Below are 26,376 nucleotides of genomic sequence, written 5' to 3'. Positions count from 1 at the left end.
ACAAATTCATAAAGTGAATTCCTAGAAATGTTTTAGTATTTATCAAATAACTGATCATTTCCTATAGAAAGGTAAGAAAACTTAGGCTTCATTTGACTACAACTTGTACAAAATTGTGTGACAGGGAATAGTCTTTGCTTCCAGGAATTGGAATGGGGGCACTGGGGGTTCAGAATCTGGCAGAATTGTCAGCTTTATTCTGACACAAATCTAAGGATAAGGGGCAAGGATCACATCTAATGACATGTGTTCCTTATGCTCTATTATGTAGTGTTATTAATGATTAAACTGATCTTAACAGAATTCTTAGCAGTGGAACCTTGAAATTCATGTGCTAGATTTATGGTAAAATGGGTTTTTTGTTTGTTTGTTTGTTTTCTAGACTAAATATAAAGTTAGTATAAAGGAGAAGAAATCTAATGGTTAAATTTCCCATTTGTATTTTACTTTCTTGAATATTTTTTTCATAGTTATTTATTAAAGAAGTTTTAAAAATCATTGCACTTTGGTTAGAAAATAATAAATATATCTTATAAATGTTTGATTCCCTTCCTGACTACTTTTATTCAGTAAAATTTTTTTTCACGATGTTGAAGCATGGAAAGGCACAATTTTTTTTAAAAAAGCTATAAAGTCCAAAGGAATTTTTTCTTAAATCTATTTTTTCTTTTAAAATCTCTGGAAAAAAAATGTTTTTTTCCTTCTTATCTTTTTCTGCCATCACTAGTGCAAAGTGGTATCCCAGGTTCTTATGAGATTAAAATGTTTCTCATCTTCACCACATGTACTTTCGGTTTATAGGGTTAAATCAGAACAAGAAATTTTGACTTTGTATAATTAGATTTTATATTTAAAGCCATTGGGAATAATGAGGACAATTTATGGATGTCTTATATTATAATAAATACATTTATTTCTATGTGTGTTATGAAATTCATGTATTAATGATGAATTTTCAACATATTTGCCATTAGAAAACAAAGTATCCATAGTACTGTAACATATTAGACACCAAAATTTGTATTGACAGTAGCTTGGTTTCTTGGAAGAGATTGCAGTGAATTCTTATCTAATGATTCAGTCCAGCCAATACAGAGGGATTTTACTGGTAATTTAATCAAACAGCTGTAGTATGAAACAGGAGTAAAGACTTTAAGATTGTAAGTTCATTCCTACTCACATAAGTGAAGAAATCCATCAGATGGGGATCTCAATATTTATACTGATATTGTGAAAGCAACCTCAACTTAAAGTTTTTAAGAAGACTGCTGAGATTAGGTGCTTTCCTTCCTCTCATTAAATATCTTCCTGTGGCATTTGAAAACAAAACCCAAGGGACATAGTAATTACTAAATTATGAAGCTTTGCTTTTTGTTTGCTTTTTAAGTAGAAAAATATGTTGGCATTGTTGAGTTTAGGAGCTAATTAAGATACATCTGACTTCCCTAGTTTGGTCATTCCATTTGTTAAAGATACAGTCACCAACAAGTTTTTCACTTTCTTGAAAGACCCCAGTGGAAGCCTTGCTATTTCTTTAAAACTTAACCAACATTATTTTCATTCAGTGATGTTGGCTATATATGAATTATTTAGTAAATAAACCCAATAAATTTAATACTGTGGAAAAGGAAGGAAGGAAGGAAGGAAGGAAGGAAGGAAGGAAGGAAGGAAGGAAGGAAGGAAGGAAGGAAACCAAATTCCAAGAATATTTCAGAATTGAATGACTGGAGCTGAAAGGACTTTTGTCCCCTGACCTCAATCAGGAAAAAGGTCACAAAATTTACTCTGTCTTGTGGTGGCCATTCGACGGGAGTGTGGGCTAAGAACTGTAGCGGGCTGTTCTGCAGTGAGGCAAGTAGAGAGACAGAACAGTTTTAGAGCAACTTGCCAGAATAATTCTATGACTGTTGCATCTGATAATAAGAACAGCACTTGTATTTTGAAAGTCTTTGGTTTGCTTTTATTTCATTTTTCCAGTAGTTCATTTTTATTGTATTTTACAAAACTATCAGTCTGTGAAGGAATGGGTTTTAAAAACTGGTCCTTTACCACAGAGAGCTGGAGAAGCACTATTCTAGGCCGCTTTTCAAGAGAAGCTCTGGAATTCCTGCCACTCAGGCTCCCTTAACCGTGTTCACAGGCTTTGTCTTAAACAATAGTGTAAAGGGTAATCATGATCCCACCCCTCCCACCCCTGCCCTTAGTCACCTGCCCCTCTCCTGAAACGAGAGATGAGATGCTTTTGAAGCCCCGGCTCAGAGGGAGGAAGAAAAGGCTCAAGTCTATTACGATTATTAGGACAATAACCACTGTTCCCATTTATTGGGCAGTTACTGGGTGCCAAACGCTATGGAATGCTTTATTGCATTCTCTCACTAGCTCCCCACCATAACCCTAGAAATAGGCATTATTATCTCCATTTCAGCTGTAAGGAAGCCAAAGCAACTTGCTACAGGTCACACAGCTGTGAGTGACAGATCCCAAGTCGACACCCAAACCCAGGTGTGTCTCTTCTAAAGCCCACACACTAGGACACTACATACTATTTTCAAATTAAGCTACATTCTCAGTCCTCTGTGTGGGCACCACAGGGAACTGGACAGTGTCGGGTTCTGTATGTTGGATCTTAAGTTACACATTTATCCAGGAAGCAGCCAATTGCACTTTGAAACACAAGAGCCGTGAGTCTCTGCTGCTCTCTTAGGCAACAGGGAAGCCTTAGTCAGCTGTCATTTTTGCTCTGCATGAGAATTGCAGGGGGAACAGCAGTGAAGTACTCTGCCGTGGTTTAAATAAATCCACCAAGGACTATAAAGAGAGGAATGGCAGCTCTGCACTAGGGGCCCAGGATTCTTGACAGACGCAGTGTCCTGGGGGCTGAGCAGAAGGTTAGAGCCCCCAGGTGGAAATCTACTTGCTGGCCAGAGGTGGACACACCCTGTCCCTGCAGGAGGGAGGCAGTGAATCATTGTCTGGTCCCAGTAAAGCCTGATGAGAACCACGCCTGACTCATGCATCTGGAAATTTTCAGCCGAGGTGCAGGGTCCCCAGGCTGCTGAGTGAGCAGGTGGGGTGGGGTGGGGTGGAGGAACTAGATTTGTCTTGCATAAAAGGAGTGACTGAGAACATGGGATTTGAGTCTTGTGTTGAAAATCCATTCATTGGGTGTATGACCTTCAGTGAAATTCAAGGGCAAAGCCATTCAACGTCCCTGAGGGCCATTTGATAACAAATAGTAGAGTGTTCTGAGGCTTACATAAAATGATGTATGTAAAGCACTTGGCATAGGCAGCGTGTCTGAGGGAAACCTAAGTGTTGGACATTGTTATCCTTCTTCCTGAGGCTCTTCTCACATGTGTCCTTTCCTCACAGCAAAGTTGGCCCGCGATGACCAAATTCACATTCTCAAGCAGCACAGATGTAAAGAACTGGAAACACGGCAAAAACAATATAGGTGAGTGATGACATCAGGCCACGTGGCCACGGGTCCATGTTTTTTTCCCTGCCCACAGCTTCTGGCCTGTCACTGTTGATAAGCGATGACCAAGGCACCAGCTCCCTGTGGTCCAGAAGCTCCATCTGACCACCCCTCCAGGCAGAGATGGTAAGGGGAGTTATGGGAAAACTTTGGGATCAACTATGTTGGCATTTAGGAGAAATGGGGCAGCAAAAGTTTGAATTTATCTTGGTGTATCCCATCATTTATTGCAGGGATTACCCCTCACTTTTTATGTCTTCTGATAATAATTTGCTTATAAAAGTGATACACAATACAGAACAAAATTGACAAATCTCTAGCCAACAGAGAAAAGAGAGGACACAAATTATTAAAATTAGAAATAAGAGAGAGAACATCAATACCAACTCACAGAAATTAAAATGAACAAAAGAGAATACTATGAACTACTATATACTAAACCATTAGATAACTTAGATGAAATGGACAGATTTCTAGAAAGATTGACTCATAACTGACTGAAGACAAAATAATCTGAATAGAACAATCACAAGCAACGAGACTGAATTAGTAATCTTAAAACTTCCCACAAAGAAAAGCCCAGGCCCAGATGGCTCCTCTGGCGAATTCTACCAAGCATTTAAAGAATTAATCCCAATCTTACAAAAAATAGAAGGGGAGGGAACAAGTCTTAACTCATTGTGTGAGACCAGTATTATACCAAAGCCAGTCAAAGACATCATTAAAAAAGAAAACTATACACCAATATCTCTTAGGAATATAAATGCAAACATTTTCAATAAAATGCTAGCAAACCAAGCTCAGCAGCACATAAAAGGCATTATATAATATGGCCAGGTAGGATTTATCCCAAATATGCAAGGCTGGTTTAACGTCCAAAAATCAATTAATGTAATATACCTGTCAATAGAGTAAAGAACAAGGAAACATGATCATATCAATAGACACACAAGAAAGCATTTAACAAAATCCAATACCCTTTTGTGATAAAAAAAAAAAAAAAGGAATTAAAGGGAACTCTTTCAACCTGATAAAGGGCATCTACAGAAAACTCACAATTCACATCATACTTAATGGGGAAAGATTGCATGCTTTCCTCCTAACACCTGGGAACAAGATAAGGATGTCAGCTTTTACCACTTCTATTCAACATCGTGCTGGAAGGACTAGCCAGGGCAGTTAGGTAAGAGAAATAAAAAGGAAGCCACATTAAAGAACAATAAATAATCATGGGATCAAAACCAGGAATTCTTAACGCTGTGACCAAAGATCGAAGTTCTCCATAGGATGTAACAGTCACTCAATAGTGCTGTTTTCCTGAGGAGATGGAAGATTTATCAATGAATGGTGATATGGGAAAGTAAATAAATGTCTCCCAAATAAAAAAAATAAACAAAAAATAAATAAATAAAACTATTGCCATTCACAGATGACATGATCTCATATATAGAAAATTCTAAGGAAGTCACCAAAAAACTATTGGAACTAATAAACCAGCAAGGTTGCAGGATAAAAGATAATTTACAAAATTCAGTTGTTTTTCTATATGGTAGTAATCAACAATCTGGAAATGAAAATAAAAAACAATTCAATTTAGCATCAAAAGGAATAAAATATTTATGAATAAATTTAACAAAAGAAATCCAAGATTTGTACAACATAAACTACAAAACACTGTTGAAGGTAATTAAAGAAGATCCAAACAAGATGAAAGTCATCTCATGTTCATGGGCCAGAGGACTTAGTACTGTTTAAATGGCAATACTTCCCAAAGTGATGTATAAATTCAACACAATCCGTATCAAAATCCCAGCCAACTTTTTTGCAGAAATTTACCAGCAGATCCTAAAATTCATATTAAAATGCAAGTAACCTAGAATAGTCAAAACAATCTTGAAAAAAGAAAACAAAGTTGAAGGACTCATACTTCTCAGTATCAAAATTATTATACCGCAGCAGTAATCGAAACAAAGCGATACTGACATAAGGATAGACATTGTATAGATCAACGAAATATTATTGAGAGTCCAGAAATAAGCCCTTATATTTATGGTCAATAAATTTTCAACAGAGGTAGTAAAAAAATTCATTGGAGGAAGTCTAGTCTTTTCAACAAATGAAACAACTGAATAGCCACATGTAAAAGAATAAAGTTGGACTCTTACCTCATACCACATACATAAATTAACTTAAAATGGATAAAATACCTAATGAAAGAGCTAAAACTATAAAACTTTGAAGAAAACATGGGTAAACCTTCAGAACTTGGATTTGGCAAAGGATTTTTAGATATGACAACAAAAGCATAAGCAACAAAAGAAAAATAGACAAATTGATGTCATCAAACTTTAAAACTTTTATGCTTCAAAGGATACCCTCAAGAAAACGAAAAGCCAACCCACAGAATGGAATAAAATGACAAGTGTTGGCAAGGATGTGGAGAATTCAGAACCTCGTACACTGCTGGTGGAAATGTGAAATGGTGCAGCTGCTTTGGGAAACAGTCTGGTAGTTCCTCAGGCTATTAGAGAGTTATCATGTGATCCAGCAATCCCACACCTAGACATATACCCAAGAAAAATGAAAACATATGTCCACACAAAAACTTGCACATGAATGTTTATAGCAGCATTATTCATAATTGCCAAAAGATGAATACAACCCAAATGTCCAATAACTGATGAATGTCAGTGGTGTTTCTGTATAATGGAATATATGATATTTCGGCCATAAAAAGGAATGAATAAACACTTCTCCCGAGAAAATGTATGAATGGCCAATAAGCACATGAAAAGATGCTCAACACTATTAGTCATCAGGAAAGTGTAAATTGGAAGCACCATGAGATACCACTTCACATGCACTAGGATCGATAGAATAAAAAAGACAGATAATACCACGTGCTGCCAAGGATGTGGAGAAACTCACACACTGCTGGTGGGAATGGAAAACGATGCAGCCACTTTGCACAACAGTTTAGCAGCTCCTCAAAAATCTTTAACAGAATTACCATATGACCTAGCAATTCTGCTCCTAGGTGTCTACCCAGAGTAATGAAAACGTATTTCTACACACACACACACACACACACACACACACACACACAATGGTACACAAACATTTATAGCAATAATATTCATAATAACCCCAAAATGGAAAGAACCAAAATTCCATTAACTGATGAGTGGATAAACAAAATGTCTATCCATACAATGCAATATTATTTGGCATTAAAAAGTAATGAACTGTAGATACATGCTAAACCTCAAAACATTTTGCTAAATGAGAAAAGGTCATTTACAAAAGAACACATATTGTATGATTCTATTGATGTGAAATGTCCGAATAGGCAAATCTACCGACAGAGATTGGTAGATTAGGGGTTGCCTAGGGCTAGAAGTTGGAGTTGGGGAATGGGGAGTGGCTATTAATGGTACAAGGTTTCTATTTGGGATGAAAATATTCCAAAATTAGATTATGGTGATGGATGCACAACTCTGTAAATATATTAAAAACCTTTTGATTAATTTTGAGGAGTGAATTTTATGGTATATAAATTATATCTCAATAAAACTGTTTAAAAATAATAAACAGGTGCTTCTAACACATGATCTTGAGTGCTCATATGGAACCTGGTGGCCAGTAGGCTGTATTCAGCCCCTAAATGGGTTTGAGCGGTCATTGTGGGGTTTTGAGCAAATGGAGCTTTTATCCTCCAGGTTTCCCCAGCCCACACCTGTTTATGTCCATAGCAGAGCTTTTTTCTTTTTAATTTCATTTCATACATTTGAGTTTCCTTCCAAGAGAAAGGAGTGAAAGGAATCGTACTAAATGGTCAGCATGGTTTCCTGGGTTGTGGAGGGGCTTTGGGAGAGCAATGACTGTTACTCTTTTCTACCTAGTCATCTCTAGTTTAACTGCTTATAAGGAATCTGTAATATGTCAGGGTTTTTCAATCCAGCAAAGCAAAGGAAGGGGAATAATGTAGAAGCAGAAAAATACCTGTAATTCATCTCCTTTCACTTATTTGGGATGGTACTCTATACTGAGGGTGCCAAAAAATGTATACTTATACACATGACTTGTATTCATCTTTTGTAATCGGTGTATATTGAGCATTACATTTTCAATACAGTTGTTTCCTTTCTTAAAATGTGTGTACATTTTTTTGGCACCCTCTGTATATGACTTGACATCTTTTTTTCTCTCTCTCTTAGAGGTGTAACAGAAACATTTCCCCACATTTAAAAAAATCTCACCACAAACATTATCCTGGGTTTTATATAATATTCCATTATATGGATGCACCATCATTTACTTAAACACCAGTCTGACTGGACATTTTGGAGGTTTCCAGTTTTTTATTCTTATAAACAATGTGAGAAACCTTTGTGTGGAACTTTCTGTGCCTTTGTAAGTATCTCCATACGGTAGGTGCCCAAAAATGAAAGTACTAAAGCAAACAGTGTAAGTTATTAATATGTACTGGCACATCTCTCTTCAAAAATCTTTAACCAGTTTTCACAAGCAGTGTACGGGTACCCATTTCACTAATTTTTACCATAGGAAGGTAGCATCTTTTTTGTTTTTTAACTTTTTCATTTGTAAAGGTGTCTCTCATCTCTTAGCTCTTTATCCTTGCTCCACTCTCAGGGTCCCAGTGGGGTCCAATGCAGGACAAACCCCTACTGAAACCACTGGTTGCGCCAGCCTCAGAACTGCCTTTAAGTCTATCCTCTTCCCATAAAAACGTATATATCCATGAAACAGAATGAAAAAAATGAGAAACAGGGACATACACACATGGATACTTGATGTATGCAGAGGGCGCATGAGGAGAAGAGCCGGGGCTATTGGGCACAGACCGGGAAGCGAGGAGGGGGAGAACTTGGATTCTATATCATGTCGTTCAGAAAACTCAGGTTGGGGTTGAATGGGCTTCAATGTTAAAGGCAAAGCTACAAAACATTTAGGCTATAGATTATTCTTCATGGCCTTAAGGACAAAAGATTTTTCAAAGAAGACTCAAGATGCACTAACCTTACAGGAAAGATTAAGTTCCCCTACCCGACGCTGAGGGACTTCTGTTCACTGAAAGACATCACAAGGAGGGGGAGGAGACAATTCACAGAGTGATGGACAAGATTTATGATCCCTAATACTGTTTCCCTGAAAATAAGACCTAACCAGAAAAGAAGCCCTAGCATGATTTTTCAGGAGGACATCCCCTGAACATAAGTCCTAATGCGTCTTTTGGAGCAAAACTTAATATAAAACCCAGTCTTATTTTCGGGGAAACATGGCATACACAGGACCCCAACAAATCTATAAGAAGAGGGTTGTCAATTCAGTAGAAAAATACTCAAGAGATTCGAGCAGTCGCTGCATAAAATGAGGAGCAAATACCCAGAAAAGGTGCTCAGCTTCATTTGTAACCAAGAAAATCAGAAGTAACACACAATGAAGATGTACTAATTAAAGCACTACTACATTAACACACACATACAAACACACACACACACCACATGGGCAAAACTGAAACTTGACAAGACCCAAGTGTTAAAGAACGCCATTAAGGTGGGGGCGGCTCCTGAGCTGCAGGCAGGAGTATAAATTGATACATCCCTTGAAGAAAACAATTTTTCAATATCTAATAAACTTGAAGCTACATATAATCTATGACCCAGACATTCTGTTCCTGGACCAAATCCGTGTGCCTGTGTACTGGATACATGTACACAGATGTTTGCCACAGCATCATTTATGAGACATGAAAAATGGAAACCACCCGTGTCCACCAACAATAGAACAGATACATAAACTGTGATCATTCTACCCTGCAAAGAAAATCAACAAACAGCTGCTGCACTGAGCAGCGTGGACGAACCTCACAACTACAGTGTGGAATAGAAGCCAGACACAAGTCTGGCCACTCCATAACATTTGGAATTGCATTGTTTAGGGAAAGCTGTATAGCCATGGAATAATAAACAATAGCAAGAAAGTGAAAAAATAAAAGGGAGGATGGTGATTGTGAGGTTAAGTGAGAAGGAGGTTTCACGGTACCAACAATGTTCTGATTCTTGATTTCCATGTTGGTTATACAGATGTTTTGTACATTTTTCTGCAGGTGTGAGTGTGTGTGTGCATACATACATATACATACATACATATACAGAGGGTACCAAAAAATGTAGACACATTTTAAGAAAGAAAAAACCTGTATTAAAATTGTAATATTCAATATATAGTCAGGTTTGACTTCTGCAGTTACGAGAAGTGCTCAAAGTTGTTGCCATCAGCATCCAGACACTTCTGATTATGGCGAACTGCTGCCACATAGATAACATCTCTTAAAATGCATATACATCTTTTTGGCACCCTCTGTATTTATATATTCTATTTCATAATAAAATTTTTAAATAAAACTTTTGTGTTTATACCAGATGGAGGAGAGTAATCTGATTATACTGTGGGTAATGTTAGGGATTTATGAAATTGTGATTTGTTTTAGAATATTTGTGTGTAAGCCTCTCAGCTCAGATACCATAAATGTTTTTTGAGACGTTTGTACTTGGTACGATAGACAAGGCATGGTCCAAGAGCTCTGCACCATCCATCCCCATCTGAAAGGGTGATTATTTGTACACTCCTTTCTTGGTTTTCCTCCCTTCAGCCACCTGTGGCAAAGCCCCCTATAGTGGGCTCCCCACCTGCTTCTGTCTCTGGGGAAGGAAGGAGTCCTAGATTGTAGTGATATCAAACCAAACAGCTCCCAGAGAATCAGGCTAGTTGTGTCCTGTTAGGGGAATGGACAGCAGGTCTTAGCCAGTCCATACTAGTTCAGACTAAGATGTTAATGACTGATAGATAAATTAGTTTTACAAGCATTTTTCTTAATCCAGTAGTTTCCAAAGTGTGCCCTGGAGCACTGGTCCCAAAACTTTTTCCCTGGAAAAATGTCCTATGGTAAAACAACTTTGGGAAACTGTTTATCACATCTCCCTCCTGGAGGTTCAGAATGCCCATAAGCACTAAGGATTCTGGGAAGTTCTGTGGTAATGGACCATGGTTAATTTCTTTTTAACCCAGTGTTTCCCAAGAGAATTTGACCTATGACTCTTAGCATCCTGCAGAACAAGTGCTCTATGGAACACCTTTTGGGAAACAGCCCTTTACCAGGGAGAGGTGGATTCAGTGGTGTTTTCACATGAGTGGGGCTTTGGCAGGGTCTAGGAGATGGGTCAGAGAGGTTTTCTGGTGAGACAGTTTACCCCTTTCATAGGTCTAATCATCATTTTTTCTTCCTCCTACTAATTTGCTCTTTTCACACACCCTCCTCTGCTTCCGTTCAGGAAACACTGGGCTTTGCACCGTCTGCATAATCTCAGAGTTCCTCTTTCATAAAAACTCTCAAGCTTCCAGATTAGAGTTTGGAAGTAAAGTAACAAGTAAAACTAGTCTCTAATTTGCCAGAAAGCTGGTGAGTCCAGCTGACCCTCATGACTCAGTCAGCCAGGCAGAGAGACGGAGAAGCCAACACAGGTCGTCACCCACAACCCGTGTTCTCTCACCGTGACTTACCGTAACTCTGTGGGACTCGCATGCACGCAGCCAGAGCAACGTATAGTGTTGTGGTTGTTAAGCTACATCATTTAATCTAGTCAGTGAGTCTTTTTAGTTACCTAGTTATTTGATCATATTATTTAAATGATGATAATTTTGTCTCTTATTACCCATTATTTACACTACGGATATTTTTTTCTTATTGAGTGGCTGGAATTCCCAAACAAGTAATAGTAGCAGTGATGAACATCCTCTCTGCGTCCTGATTTTTGAGAAAATGGCTTTGATATTTTTGTTTATTTAAAATTATACTTGCTATTGTTTTCAGATGAACACTCTCTACTATATTTAGGAACTTAATGGTTCATCCTAATTTCATTTTTGTCTTGATGAACTTGTTCATTTAGTTTCCTCAGAAAGGGTATGTGCTTATCCCCAACACCGCCCCCCACAAAAAAATTCTCCTGACCTCGCCAATTATTTGACTTGACATAAGAGACTTAGATGATGATCTAAAAAACAAGTCTGTAAACACTTGACACTCTCTTCCTATTTTCAATGTTACAAACGAAAAACTTAATGATAGTTTGATTATTTTTCTTCTCTCAGAAGTTTGTGAACTTGTGGGGGCATATCTCTCTTCTCTCTCTCCCTTCATTCCCCACCCCGCCCCCTCACACACACACACACACACACACACACACACCTCTGATATTTAAAAATTAATCAGTATATATCTAGATCTGCCTTTTCTCTTTTTTTTTTTCCTGCCTAGCATATACTCAGAAAGTTGAGAAATGTAAGGTGCTATGCAACAGAAAATGGTTTCCAAAATGTGTTTGCTCTAACAGTGATCACCTCTTATGGTCCTACTGAGAGGCTTACTGGGCCAACAGAATGCCACGAGAAACAGTGGGGATTTTTGTGACAGTAAAACCACAAGATAATATTAAAGGGACTCGAGACTTTTTAAAAAAAATTTTTAATTTTCCAATTACAGTTGACATTCAATATTACTTTATGTTAATTTCAGGTGTACAGCATAGTGGTTAGATATTTGTATAATTTAAGAAATGATCCCCCTGACTAGTCTAGGACCCAGCTGGCACTGTACATAGTTATTACCATATTATTGACTATATTCCCTATGCTGTACTTTACATCCCATGACTATTTTGTAACTACCAATTTGTACTTCTTAATCCCTTCACCTTTTTCACCCAGGCCCCCAAGCTTCCTCCCACCTAGCAATCATCAATTTGTTCTCTGTATCTTTGGGTTTGTTTCTGTTTTGTTTATTTTGTTTTTTAAGTTCCACATGTAAGTGAAATCATTTGTTATTTATCTTTCTCTGCCTGACTTATTTCACTTAGCATAATGCCCTGTAGGTTCATTCATGTTGTTGCAAATGGTAAGATTTCATTCTTTTTTCATGGTCAAGTAATAGTCCATTGTGTATATGTGACACAACTTCTTTTTCCAGTCGTCTGTTGTTGGACACTTAGGTTGTTTCCATGTTTGGCTATTGTAAATAGTACTGCAATGAACATGAGGATGCAGGGACGCAAGATATTTTAATGACCAAAAATCTCAATGTTTTACTTTCCTCTCAGAAGAAAGATCAAATTTAAGAATATAAATGCAGAACCATGTGATTTCACTGATATGTGGTATATAAACCAAAAACAACAAAAGAACAAGACAAACAAATGAGAAACAGAAACTCATAGACACAGACAATAGTTTAGTGGTTGCCAGAGGGTAACGTTGGCGGGGGGTGGGGGGTGGGAGATGAGGGTAAGGGGGATCAAATATATGGTGATGGAAGGAGAACTGACTCTGGGTGATGAACACACAATGGGATTTATAGATGATGTAATACAGAATTGTACACCTGAAATCTATGTAATTTTACTAACAATTGTCACCCCAATAAATTTAATTAAAAAAAAAAAAAGAATATAAATGCAAAAGCTGAAATATCAGAATGTAAATTTTGGTTTTTAAACAAATACTAGATCATTCTCCTTGCGCTAAGAAACTGACAGAGTTTGTTTCGTTTTGTTTTTTTAATAAACAAAAAGAAAAGTAAAATTTGAAAAACAAAATACTAATGTCCAATGCTGCGGGTTAAGTTTCAAGGGACTAGGATCTAATTATTTTGGCAGGATGGAGCGTATGGCCTGCCTTTAGGGGGAGCTATTTGGATTGTAACAATCTCTAAACCTGTTATTGGCAGCTGTCTGTGCCTGGTGGAGCAGGGGCCTCACTCAGACACCCTGCGGCCTTGTGCACCCTACTACACAGGTATAACAACTGTCCCCTTTCCCCTGACCACCACATGCAGTTCACGGTGCACTGACCAGATGGTGGGACAGTGGCTGTCCAGGTCAGACGTGGTGGGGCAGCCTTAACCAAGTCTAACTCCGGTGACCTGCAGGGCAGTTCTGTGCTGGGGAGAATGTTGGGAGACATTGCTATTGAATGTCGCCTCAAATAAATGAGGTCTTCTGACACTGCCTTTCTCGATTCCTTTTTACACACTGGTGCACACCTACCATCCGCTACCTCTGTGTTGTAAGCCCAGCGTCAGGATCAGGGAGCCACAGGCCCCCCCACTGCGATGCTCAGGGAACAGCAAAGTGGGTGGCCGCCCGACCTCGGGAAGGGTCCTAGTACCTCGCTGGACACACACGCAGCTGTAACGTGTTGACCAGATGGCAAGCACACCCTCAGACCACACAGGCAGCCTTCAGCCTGAGGGTCCCCACCTAGAGGCATTCACCCAGTTTTGTTCTTCTTTTTCATGCTCAGATGGATGGAATGGAACCCTGGCTTCCCCTTGAGTATCGATGCCAAGTGCCACAGGGACTTACCTCGCGATATCCAGTTTGATAGTGAGAAAGGTGTGGACTTCGTTCTGAACTACTCCAAAGCGTAAGTTTATGGCAACTCGAAGACACTGAGCAGCTCCTCCAGTGGCCAGGGCTGGGAGTGGGACTCTCCTTTCCTTGTGGGGGCCTGGGGCGGGGACTGGGGCTGGGGGGCGGCTCTGTCAAGCACCTCTTCCCTAATGCATTTGATTATATCTTGGCTGTAGAGTGGATTCCCAATGCATAATCACAGGATATCCTGTATCTAAACAAAGTTACAGCCTGGAGGACACAAAACATAGCTGTGTTTCAGCCCCAAATGGAGATCTTTAGTTGGAATGTCTCATTTCCACCCACATCTCAATCCCTCATGGCCAACGCAAGGGTAGACAGCGTCCAGGCTGTCACCCAGATGGCAGGGCTCTGCGCTAATAATGGCTGCTGTGCCTCGCTGGTCCCTGGCGTGCACGACCTGTCACCGTTCATACCTCACAACAACCCATGAGGTAGGCGGTCATTATCCCCATTTTCAGCTGAGAAACCCGGGGAATAAGGAAGTCAAATACCTTGCCCAAGGCTCCTGCTTCTGAATGGCAGAGACCAGAGTTCTGTGCTCCCTCTCTGTGGTTGAGGGGTGGGGCCCTCAGAGGCTAGATGCCCAAGAGTGGGTAAGATGAGGGGTGGAGAGGAGGGAAGCTGAGGAAGCTCGTTCTCTTGGCTTTAGTTTTTCAAAAGCCGTGAGTTTGTAAGGGAAGAAGACCCCACCTCCACCCCCTCTTATTGTCGCTCCAGTTCAGAAGCAGGTTGGCTCAACATCACCAAAGCATTCACACAAAGTAGGGTTCTCCCCCTTAACTTCACAACTGTTACCCCAAATGTCCCTGATCTTCTTGGAAATTGTGAAAGTAGTCTCCTTCTAACTGATGCCTGTATGTCTGTATATCAACCCTCTTCACTTGTATTGAATTTTATTATCAAATCAGAGCTCTGTCCCACTGGAAAAGAAATTTGTTGGGAAAATGTAGGGGGAAAAATTCCACCTAAAAGTTAGACAAACCTGGAATTTTTAAAATTATATTTATGAAACTAGCATTTTTTTCTTGTTAAAAATGGGTCCTAGACTCATAGGTACAGAGAAGAAACATTGGAGGGGGGTTGAGGCACTGGGTGAGAAAAGTGAAGGGATTAAGAAATACAAATTAGTAGTCACAAAACAATCATGGGGATGTAAAGTACAGCACAGGTAATATAGTCAATAATGTTGTAATAACTGTGCATGGTGTCAGGTGGGTACTAGACTTATCAGGGGATCACTTCATAAACCATATAAAATGTCTAGCCTCTATGCTGTACACCTGAAACTAATATAAAAAATGTTGAGTGTCAAGTATAATTTAAAAAATAGTCACAGGGATGTAAAGTACAGCATAGGGAATATAGTCAATAGTGTTGTAGTAACTACATGTACAATGTCAGATTAGCTCTAGACGTTATTGGGGTGATCACTCTGTGAGGTGCACAAACATCTAATCACTGTGTTGTTTGTACACCTGAAACTAAGAAAAACTTAGTCATAGAATGAGTTAACACAAAGCACAAAGTAGTGTTTCCCTAAAAGGGGGTCAGATTAAATTGGAAAGTACAGCAGCCTCTTCAGCAGTGGTTCTCAGACTATGGCTTGGGTCACACTCCCCTGGAGGCTTGTTAAAACCTGGATTTCTGGACCCGCCCCTCAAGTGTCTGATTCAGGGGGCCAGAGGTGGGGCCTGAGAATCTGCATTTCTAACAAAGTCCAGGGGTTTGGATGCAGCTGGTCTGGGGCCCACACCGAGAAACCCTGCTAAAGGACTGTAGCAGCCTGAGAAACGCTGACATGAAGACATCCCTTGATGGTGCTCTCGGGGTTCCTCAGAGGGTCGCAGGCATCCCTCAGTGCTCCTGTGGGGAACTGGGGTTAAAGGTGAATTCGCGATTCCCCCCTTGCATTTTCCTCTCTTCCTGCACCCTTCTCTGCTCTTCAGTGTAGCCCAGCTGGCATTTATGGAGTGCCGACAGTATGGCTGGCTCCAGGACTGTTCAGGTCCCAGCAATCTGCCTTTTCTTCTTACGGCACCCCTCCACCACACCAGCCTTAAGCCTGCCCTGGGACAGAAAGAGAAAATGCTGATTCCTGCATTGACACAAACTCAGTAAAGGACGGTGCAGGTTTAACCTAACATGGTTGTGTTTTGTGGGCCCATCTCAGGGCAGCTGGGCTTGTCCTGGGCACTGCACCACGCCATCCTAGCTGAGGACAAGAAGTCGGCTTCCCAGTGAGGAAACCTGGGTCCAGACAGCATCCCTCAGACACTCCTGTGCAAGTGGGCCACTGTGGAAAACCGGGCCACAGGTTCTGATCAGTGTGTCCCCATGGGGTAGGAGTCTACGCGCCAAGAACGATCCCCAGCTGACACTGATGCTGCTAGTCCTTGGACCACACTCGCAGGACCAGGTTACCCCGTTGCTTTCCTGGGGGAAAAAATCTATTCAAATTGGCAACAATTATCAACTCATCTGTAATTACCCTTTAAAAGCGAAAGGTTCCTTATTTAAAGCCTGGCCAGCTGGAGTTGATTCAGGCCCTAGCTGCGCCATTTTGGGAGAGTTAAGTCTTCTGACCCTAAATTTCCTTCTGATAATGAGGCCAATCATACCTAGCTGCTAGAAGCGTCATGAGATTTAAATGAACTCACGTATGCAGTGTCCCCCTGGTGGCATCTGGCACGCTGACGGTGAGTGCCCTCTAGTATCTCCATTCTGAGTACTCAGGAGGACTTTCGCCTTAGTCCTGAACCCAAAAAACAAGGCCCCCCAGGTTGCTGCCTTCTCAGTGCTGTCCCTGCCTGTTTGCTAGCTCTTCTGGGCCTCCTCCACCCCCGGGGGGGCAGGCCTGGAGGAGGAAGCTACCTGCCCCTCCTCTTCTGACAAATGCTTAATGAGCTCCTGGTGAGTGGGGACCTGAGCTGTATGCAAAGTGGACCCTGGGCCCCAGCTCCAAGCAGCTCACAGTCCAGTGGGGACAGAGTGTGGCGAGCTCATCACAATAGCACGTGGTAGATGTTCCTTAGGAAAGAGCACTGGGGGAAACAGGAGGGAACGCTGTTGCGGGACAGCGTCTCTTTCTAAGACAGAAGCCTCACCTGGGTTTCGAAGATTCATAGGAGTTCACCGCACTGATGGGAGGTGCAGAGGGGATGGCGTTCTGGGCAGTGACAACCTTGGTGATCCAGGAGGACCGGTGTTGGGACACGTGGAGGGAATCGGGACTGAGGCTGCCAAGGCAGGGAGGGGACAAGGAGCCCAGCCTTTACCTGGGGAGAAGGCGGGGCAGAACCAGGGGGGTCTGAAGCAGGGACAAGGTCCAGGGGGCTCAGCATTCTGCATTTTCGTGTCAAGAAGAAAAGGGGTGGTTGTCAGATGCTTCAGAGAGATCAGGGGTGTTTAGGGCCCTTCAGATGCACCCACTCAGAGGTCACCAGTATCCTGGGTGAGAACTTTTGGGGGACATAGAGGAGAGGCATGAAGAGGAGTCAGCAGGTGAAGATTCTGCCATGAATTGGGTGTGGAGGAAGAAAGGGGATGAGTAAATTAGGCAGGAGGCCCTGGGGGAGGGAGAGCAAAATGCTATGCTGCACACTGGATTAGGGTCTGACCCCTAGTCCCCTCAGACCATGGTGGCCTAAGGCTGCAGATGGCACTAGTCGCTAATATTTGTTGAACTCTGTGTACATACCTGTGAGCCAGCAATGATCATTATGCCCGTTTCAAGGATGAGGAAACTGAGGCGCAGCAAGGTTATGGACTTACGCAAGGCTGCATGGCTGCGAAGCAATGGGGCTGCGATTTCAGGTCAGGTCCTTAACCCCCAGGCAGACCTGCAACCCTGTCAGCTACCCTCTGTCTCCTTGGCTTTGGCTTGCAGGTAGACTCACAGGCCCAAACAGGATTCTCTTGTCAGAACCCCACCACATGGGTTGGGGGCTCCAAGACCGTCTGGTCCAGCCCCCTCGTGGTCTGATGGGGAAAGGGCGCCCACCCCATGCCTGGCAGCCTTCTCCGCACTGAAGGTCCCTGATGGAATCCACTGACCCAGGGCCTGGCCTGAGTCCCTGCAGCTCACACCATAGCAGTACCACTCTCTCCACTAAACCCAGTCCTGCCTTTAGAAAAGTGAAACTCATGGCTGAAGTCACCAAAGAGGCCTTCCCCACTGAACCTCCACCACTGGGCAGCTCGCTTTCTGCATCGCGCCTGGCAACTTGTTTCTTCCGAGCCACCTGCTCTGACTGGAATGAGGCCAGTCCTCAGTCAGCTGTGCCTGCCACCCCAGACAGCAGAACTGTGAGATGGAAAATGAGCAGCTGTCAGAAGAAGGAAAGTAGCAGGGGAAGTAGAGGAAGTAAGAGCTCCCGCCTCTTCCAGCCCAGGCCAGCAGCTCGGTGCAGGTTCTTGCCTGGCTGTGCCATTACCTGGCTGTACTGTTGTCTGGCCATGTTGTTACCTAGCTGTGTGACCTTGAATGAGCCAGGTGCCTTCTCTGGGCTACAGGTTCCTCTTTGTACAATAACAGATCTTTAAAAGTCCCTTATATCCAGTTGTCTATAAGTATGCAGAAATATTTCGCCCCTAGAGAACATGCAAATATTTTCTTCCTAATTCCCCTTCTTCCTGGATCTGTGGCTTCCTCTAAGTACTGCCATGCCCCGTCCTGTTCTGAGGTCAAAGAGACCCAGCTGGAGAGACGGTGACCCCCTCCCAGTAGGGAGTGACTCGATTATGGACTGTGACTCACTCCCAGTTCCCCACAAGGTCTAGGACCTCTTTCCTGGGCAGCATCTGCTGCTGGGCCACCCTCAGAGCTACAGGGAGAGAAGGGGTCAGGGAAGGCCTCTGCTCTCCTAGAAACAAGTCTTCTCCACACACAGACTGACACAGGATATACTCCTCTAGCTTAACAAGGGTTTCTGTCCCCATAGACTCAGCTAACAAAGGAGATGGAGGAGGAGGGTCATGGATGATGGGGGAAGAATGAGGTAAATGGCTGAAAGAAGCTTAGCTGGGAGTATTCCCGGGCCCCGGTGGCCTGTCTGCCGGTGGGGAGGCTGCAAGAAGCACGCATGTCAAATAAGCATGGGTGTCAAAGCTCTTCCTTCCCCACGAGGGGCTAGAATAAAAGTGATGAAGATCCCAGCGATGGGCTGGAAGACAACGCCAGCGCTATTCCCCAGCTCCGAGGCACTGAGCACCTACTATGTGCAGCCCCACTGCCCAGGCTATACTCCAGCACCTTCCAGGCATTACAGCATGTCAGTAACCTGCGGGCAGCTGGTGGGTCCAACTTACAGAGGAGAAATAGACACTCACAGAGGTCACCAGCCTTGTGGCCCCAGGACCCTCTCCTGAGTAGTGTGTGTTCTTAGGGCTCCAGGGTCATCAGTACAAAGGAGAGAAGCATTTGCTAAACTGAGGCAGATCTGGAAGGGGAGTCTGGCAAGGGGGTGTGTCGGGTTCTGCCTCCGGTGCCTTTCCCCTGCCTGGCAGGGCCAGGAAGGCCCCGGCATCTCCTGCTGGTGTGCTGAGTGCGCGTCTTTGGTCACTCGGGCTTGGTGCCCTCATGCATGCTCACAGGTGGCTCCCCTGGGATGACAGACACCTCTGTCCCATCAGCCAGGTTCACTCAAAGTTCAGTCCTTTGATTCTGCCGGTGAGGGATGGCATGAGGAAGCTTGGGACTCTCAACCCTTCCTGTGACAATGCTCAGCCAAAGGTAACCCACCACAGAAGAAAAGAGTCCTTGGAGGGGGCTGGGCCTTGCCAGTTAGGGCTCCTTCTTTGGGGAATGGCTTGGCTCTGCGTGGCACTCTTGAGGCGGGGGGTGCAGAAAGGGGAGCCTCCTGGAGGAGCACCTCTGGCAAGGTCCCCTGCCCCAAGCATCTGCCACCCCTCTGATAACGAGCAGTGCTGCCTGAGCCCCTCTAGTGCTGGGAGGCCTGGGTTGAGCTGAGCAACGCAGACATGCCTTTGCATTCCGACATCTGAGGCAGCAGGCAGGCAGTCACACAAAAGGGTTTGTACGTAATCTGCCATCAGCCTTGCAGAGACAGCATCACAGGGTTGGCGTGGTCTGGAGAAGAGGCAGCTTCTCTGAAATTGAAGGAGGAGTGGGTGGTACATTGGGTGAACCTTCAAGATACACTCACCCCACATGCTCAAGAGAAGAAAAAGGGATACAGGACATTGCAGAGTGAACCACACAGGCAAAGGTCCCAAGTCAGGACATACAAAAGACAGAACAGGTAAGTAGGCCTGAATACTGGAAGAGTGGGCAGCAAGCACTACCAGTGGGGAGGAAATAGGTAACTGCTTGTTATTTTCAGCCATGTGTGTGCCAGAGAGAGAAACTGAAGCAGAGTGTGTCACGGTGAGCACTGGCCAGAATGCCCACATTTCTGTCCTGTGCCTTGGGTTTTGTAGGGAAGCCTGGGGAGCCTCTTCCCTTCCTCTCCACCTTTCCCAGACCCATCCCACATCCACCTCCTCCAGGAAGCCCCTGGGATTGCTCAGGCCACTCAGATCTCATTCCTTATTGCCTGCAGCCTGCACTTTGAATTTACCAAGCTCCTGTCCTGGGTTATTTTGCTATCCTGTGTAAGGAGTATTCGGAAACTGTGTCCTCAGCACCAGCCACAGAGCCAGGGTTAGGCAGAAAGTAAATGATGGTTAAACTCAACTGAATGACTCATCCCTCTGAAATCCAGCAGACTTGGCAAGGCAGCTGCATCAGAGATGTGGAACTCTGTCCCTAGAAACTCACACTGAGAATAAATAAGTGAATGAACGTGTGGATGAAAGCGTGCATGGAAGGGATGGGAGGTGCCGTAGATGGTCCTCAGGGCAGGCGGCCAATCTCTTTCATTGGGGAGGTGCAGTAGGAAGAGCGTCAGACATAGGTGCCAGTTTCCGTCCTGGTTCCACAAAGCCAATCAGCTGCCGCAAGAAGCTGCCCTGCATTCAGGTCCCCGCTGCCCACGTGGTATCTAGAGGCTCTGAGAGCACGATGTGAGGGGCTGTGCAGAGGGAGGAGGGCTGGAGCGCACAGGGTGACGCTGCCTGTCGCCATGTGCAGGATGGAGAACCTGTTCATCAACCGCTTCATGCACATGTTCCAGTCTTCCTGGAGCGACTTCGCCGACTTCGAGAAAATCTTCGTCAAGATCAGCAACACTATTTCTGGTGAGTGTGCCTTGGGGCTCTCTTGGTGCCGTGGAGACCACCCCTGCACCCCATGTGCTATGTCCATAGCAGCTGCATATTCTGCATTCCTACCCACAGCTTCTCCACACCCTCACTTGTTGTCCTTTGTTTTGTTTCATTTTTTTATAATAGCCGTCCTGACAGGTGTGAGGTGATATCTCATTGTGGGTTTTATTTGCATTTCCCTGACGGTTAGTGTCATTGACCATTTTTTTATATACCTGCTAGCAATTTGTATGTCACCTTTGGAGAAATGCCTGTGCAAGTCCTTTGCCTATTTTTGAATTGAGTTATTAGATTTTTTTTCTATTGAGTTGTTGCAGTTCTATGGATATTTTGCACATTAACCCCTTATCAGATATAGGCTTTTCCAATATTTCCTCCCATTGCATAGGTTGCCTGGGAGAGGGGAGCCAGCATAGCCTGAACTCCCTGCACTGAGAACTCAGGCTGCCACCATTCTGTCCCCCACAGAGCGGGTCATGAATCACTGGCAGGAAGACCTCATGTTCGGGTACCAGTTCCTGAACGGCTGCAACCCCGTACTGATCCAGCGATGCACGAAGCTGCCCGAGAAGCTCCCGGTGACCACGGAGATGGTGGAGTGCAGCTTGGAGAGGCAGCTCACCCTGGAGCAGGAGGTCGAGGTAAGACCTGTGTGGCTATGGATGGTGGTCCAGGCCAGAAGCCCAACTCAGATGGCTGGGCTCACTCTGGTGGGCGGAAACCACTTTCTGCTGGCCAGTGCTCACCGGCCCCCAGGCCATCTCCTGGCTCGTCCTTCAGGTTGATGGCAAGGTCAACTGCCATCGGCGAAGCAGCCTCTTCCTTTTCCTGGGCATTTATGAAATCTGTCTTGTCCAATGTGAGACAAAGAATGGATTGTGGCATTTCCCAATGATGATTGGGTCTAGGAGCATAATATCAATATTAATCTCAATAATTCAAAGAGCTCCCTCTGTTTTGGGCCAGGCATTGTGAGAGATGCCGTACACACATGGCCATCAAATTGTCACCCACTTTGCAAAGCTGAGGAAACTAGAGAAAGAAGCAACCCAGCAGCAGAACAACAACAAAAAAACAACAGAGAAAACTGATGGAATTTTTGACTTTCTAATTAGAAACGTTGATAGCATCTGCTTCTGTCCTTACCCTCTCTCCCACCCTGCCCGGCGCTCACCTGCAGGGTCAGCCCTCGCCAGTTGAAGACTAAGTTAGTCTTCAGACAGAAAGGGTTCACACACCCCCACGGTGGGTCTGGGGGGACTTGGTGTCCTGAGGCCCTAGGAATGGACTTTGGTCTCCCATCAGATGGCCTCTTCCCACTAGAGCCAGGATGGCTGGGCCTCCTGCCACCTGCCCCTAGGTGTCTAGATGGCCTTCTGCTGTTTCCAGTCACCCCATCTTGCTTGCTCACTTTGCTTTGGGGCTCCAGCAGGAAGCGAGGGGTCAGTGTCAGATCTGTGGACAGATCCCAGCCCCCACACCCTGCTCACCTGACTCTGGAGGGCTACCTGCCCAACTGAAGTCCCCAGGATAGGCTCCTGCACCAGGCCAGGCCGTCCTAACCAGCCCCCACCCCCACCTTGACCTATCCAGGCCCTTGGACACTACCTGTTTATATGGACAGCTGACAACATGTGCCCCCATGCAGGCAGCACAGTTTCCTCTGTTGATTAATTGCTGGACGTATTGATTCAGTGCTGTAGGTTTCAAACTTCAAATCAGACATTCACAGAACCTTAAAAGCCAGAGAATCCTAGAAATGGCAGGGACTGAGCAGCCATCTGTGCACCTAGTCACCCTGGCAGGGGACAACTCTGCTTCAGTATCCTTATCACCCCCAGCAGCTGTCTTTGTCACAATGGGTATCTTTCTTCTGAGCAATGGTCTAGACCAGGGGTGTCCAAACTGCAGCCCTGCGGGCCAACTGCGGCCCGCAATACATTGTTAATTGGCCCACAGCAAATTCCAAAAATATATTTAGTTTACTTAAATAAACCAGGTGAGGCAATATGTACTTCACCTCAAGTGAGTGGCCTGGCTGTTTGTGTATTTTACCGCATGTGGCCCTTGGTGAAAAACATTGAAAAAAGTTTGGGCACCCCTGGTCTAGATGCTCAGCTGTGATTTTGGTCATGAAGCAATCATCTAATAGCCACCACTGACTGGAGTCTTGCACAGACGCACCATCCATATCCTACAGCACACTTCTTAATTCCCTGAACCAGTCACTATGGCTGGGAGAAGGACGCTGACCCCAAGGAGAGGCCAGGAACGCCAGACAGGCAAGGACACCAGTGTGTACAGTAGAATCCCAGCATGTCAGAAGTGAGGGATGGGGTTGGCCCCTCACTTTCCAGCAGGACGGCACTAAGGCCAGAGAGAGGAGGTGGCTTGGGATAACAGAGAAATGCCCCAGGCGCAGGCGCCAATTCCAGGCCTCTTGGTTCCCAGGCCTGGGTTGCAGGGCCTCCCTTTAGTCTGCCACTCTTCACGTTAACTAACCCGGGTCCTCTCAAGATTCTGTTGTCAGCCATTCCTTCTGCGCAGAAGTCAGTGATGCTCACATCTTCTCCGAAAGGCCAGTTGTCCAGCCCCACCGGCCCACACGTCTCCGCCTGCTTGTCCAGGCATCCTAAGGGGCCCTGTCTCATGCCCTCTGGAATCAGCCTCTTCCCACCCTCTCTCTGCCCTGGCTGGCCAAGGAAACAACCCCCCACCCTGTCCCACCCCTGCCTCGCACGCATCGCGGGCAGACTGCTTAGAGCTCATCACTGGTGTCACACAACTGCCGTGGTCCCCCGTGTCCAAAAAAGGAGGAAGAAGGTGGCCGGTCTCTGAACAAGCCGGTCTTTGGTCCCCTCTCAGCCGGGGTTCGTGAACCGCGTGGGCAGTGACCAAAGCGCGCCCTCTGCAGGCAGAGTTGTGGATACACATCTCTCCTGAGCTCCTGTGGACCCGTCTTTGTCACAGGGGAAATCCTACACCCTTCCCCAGCTGGCCCTCAACCTCTGCCTCCATAACTCACTTAAAACACAAAGGTTTAAGAAGCACTGCCTGTCCTCTACCCAAACTGCATGTTCTGGCCTGAGCTGACCCCAACCGTGCGAAAGGAAGCCTGGAGCGCTCAGGTCGGGGCCCCCTCTAGAGGACTCTGTGTTGTCTGCAAAGGGCCATTTTCTCCCCCCTCTCCCCAAGTCACAGGCACATTCGTCCTGTAGTGGAGCCTAATTACAGAAATCGGGAGTGTCAACAAACTCAGCAAACCAAGTGCTCAACTCTGCTGTGCCACCAGCCTCAGACCAGCACGCAGAGCACAGCACTCCTGCAGACACCGCCAGCCCCTGCAGTTTCTCCCCGCCCCAGAAGAGCACCCCCCCCCCACCTGAAGACCCACCTGGATCCTGGAGACCCCTGCCTCTGTAGACCCTGCCCCTTACTGAACCTCCCACCGCAGAAGACCCGCCCCCTTCTGGCTCTCTCCCCCAAGGGTGACTCTGACTGGAGTTTGCCCAGTTTTGAACTTCAGGTAACTGGAGTCCTGCAGCGTCACTCTTTGCTGTTTGATTTCTCTCATCTATTTCATCTAAACTCCGTGTTCTTGTTAAACGGTCACTCTGGGTGGTCTTTCAAAATCTTTCATAAACTTTAGGCAGATTTCAGATACAACAACGAAACTGGCCGCTGCCATTCTCCCCCTTGTGGAAAAACCTCTACAACCTGTGAAAACTCTTGATGTGAATCAGCCTTTGAGTCGGATAACAAAAGATCTAGAAACTCTGAGCTGCAGAGGGGCTTGTTGCTCCCTCTGGGCCGCATTCTGGGCTGTCTCTGGCTGACACTGACTGGGACACGTGTCCTCTTGCCTCCTGCAGCAAGGGAACATCTTCATCGTGGACTTTGAGCTTCTGGACGGCGTCGATGCCAACAGAACAGACCCCTGCACGCTGCAGTTCCTGGCGGCACCCATCTGCTTGCTGTACAAGAACCTGGCCAACAAGATGGTCCCCATCGCCATCCAGGTATGCTGTGGCCTGTTCTCTTCCTGGGTGGCGCCACCCTCAGCAGCCAGGGAGGAGTTTTCCTGAGTCGCTCCACCCAAACCTCCAGAAAGAGGAGGCAGCTCTACCTGTACCTCCTGAGGAGGGTGCTGAGGGTGCTACCAGGTAGACAGGAAAAACCAGAACCTAAGGCTTCTGGCCAGCAGTCGGGAGGGCTGTCCACAGGGTCCGAAAGGGCTCCACTCCCCAAGATACACTTGAGAAATTCCTGGCAAAGCAAGGTGCCCTGCAGAGCACCTGCACTGGGGAATCATACTCCACCCCCCACCCCAGCACCCTGAGCAGGGGTCCCAAATCAAAACACCAACAGGGACCAGGCAGGTGAAGCTACGCAATGAGCTGGAGACTGAAGCCCCCAGAGGCACCATGGAGGCTGCTCAGGTAATGTGCCAGTCCTAGGAGGCTGCCTTCGAGTACCCACGGGTTCTTGTTTCCGCCAGGGACAGCGGAGGAGGAAAGAGTGGAGCAGTTTGGGGGGACGCAGGTGTAGGCAGAATTTCAACTGTCCACTGTCCTGGCCGCCCTCTGCTTCCTCAGAGCAGCAGGAAGCTGCAACACTGGGGGAGCTGCTATGCAGACAGCAGGACAGGAGTATCTGTTGGTCCATGGGGCGGTCTGCACAGGGACCCCGTGGGGGACAGGCAGGCAGGCATTCAGGAAACAGTACTTTTAGCCAACCGTGAAGCGGGCATGGGTGCTGTGGATATCTTAGCAGCCAGTTGCCAGATGCCAACCGCATACCAAGACTATCCTAAGTGTTAGCCTGCAGAGTCCTAGACCCTTACCCTCAGTTCTGAAATCTGAAACCTTCTAATACTGCTGGGTTTTTCACAAATTGGTAGCAAATTTATGGGCAGCAAAACCCGCTCTGAACCAACAGGTGAGACTATAAAAGGCTTTGTCCCATTCAATGTGAAATGCATGTGTGTCACTGCAGAAATACTAATGTGTTTGATTGTAAAATAGTATGTTGCCCCAGACCCAGGGCAGGAGAGAGAGGTGTCACATAATGAAGTATACACACTGCTAAAATCTTGAAAATCCTTGATTTCTGAAACATTTGACCAACAGGGTTTCAAGTCAGGACCTGCGTCTATTCATG

The 26,376-nt window shown here is 45.1% G+C and overlaps 1 protein-coding gene across 1 annotated transcript in view; it reads left to right on the top strand.

Moving 5' to 3' along the window:
* Window positions 1-26,376, top strand: part of ALOX5 (arachidonate 5-lipoxygenase) — a 47,229-nt gene that overhangs the window by 9,233 nt on the left and 11,620 nt on the right. Inside the window, exons 3-7 of the mRNA XM_074337298.2 lie at window positions 3,373-3,454; window positions 13,859-13,981; window positions 21,083-21,189; window positions 21,685-21,857; window positions 25,089-25,235. Coding sequence (XP_074193399.1) covers window positions 3,373-3,454; window positions 13,859-13,981; window positions 21,083-21,189; window positions 21,685-21,857; window positions 25,089-25,235 — 632 coding nt within the window. The remainder of the gene's footprint in view (window positions 1-3,372; window positions 3,455-13,858; window positions 13,982-21,082; window positions 21,190-21,684; window positions 21,858-25,088; window positions 25,236-26,376) is intronic.

This window comes from Rhinolophus sinicus, chromosome 15, assembly GCF_057876585.1.
Source record: "Rhinolophus sinicus isolate RSI-liver-muscle chromosome 15, RSI-T2T, whole genome shotgun sequence".
In the NCBI taxonomy this organism is placed as follows: domain Eukaryota; kingdom Metazoa; phylum Chordata; class Mammalia; order Chiroptera; family Rhinolophidae; genus Rhinolophus; species Rhinolophus sinicus.
The sequence above is the reverse complement of the archived record's forward strand: the minus strand, read 5'-3'. Positions and strand labels throughout refer to the sequence as shown.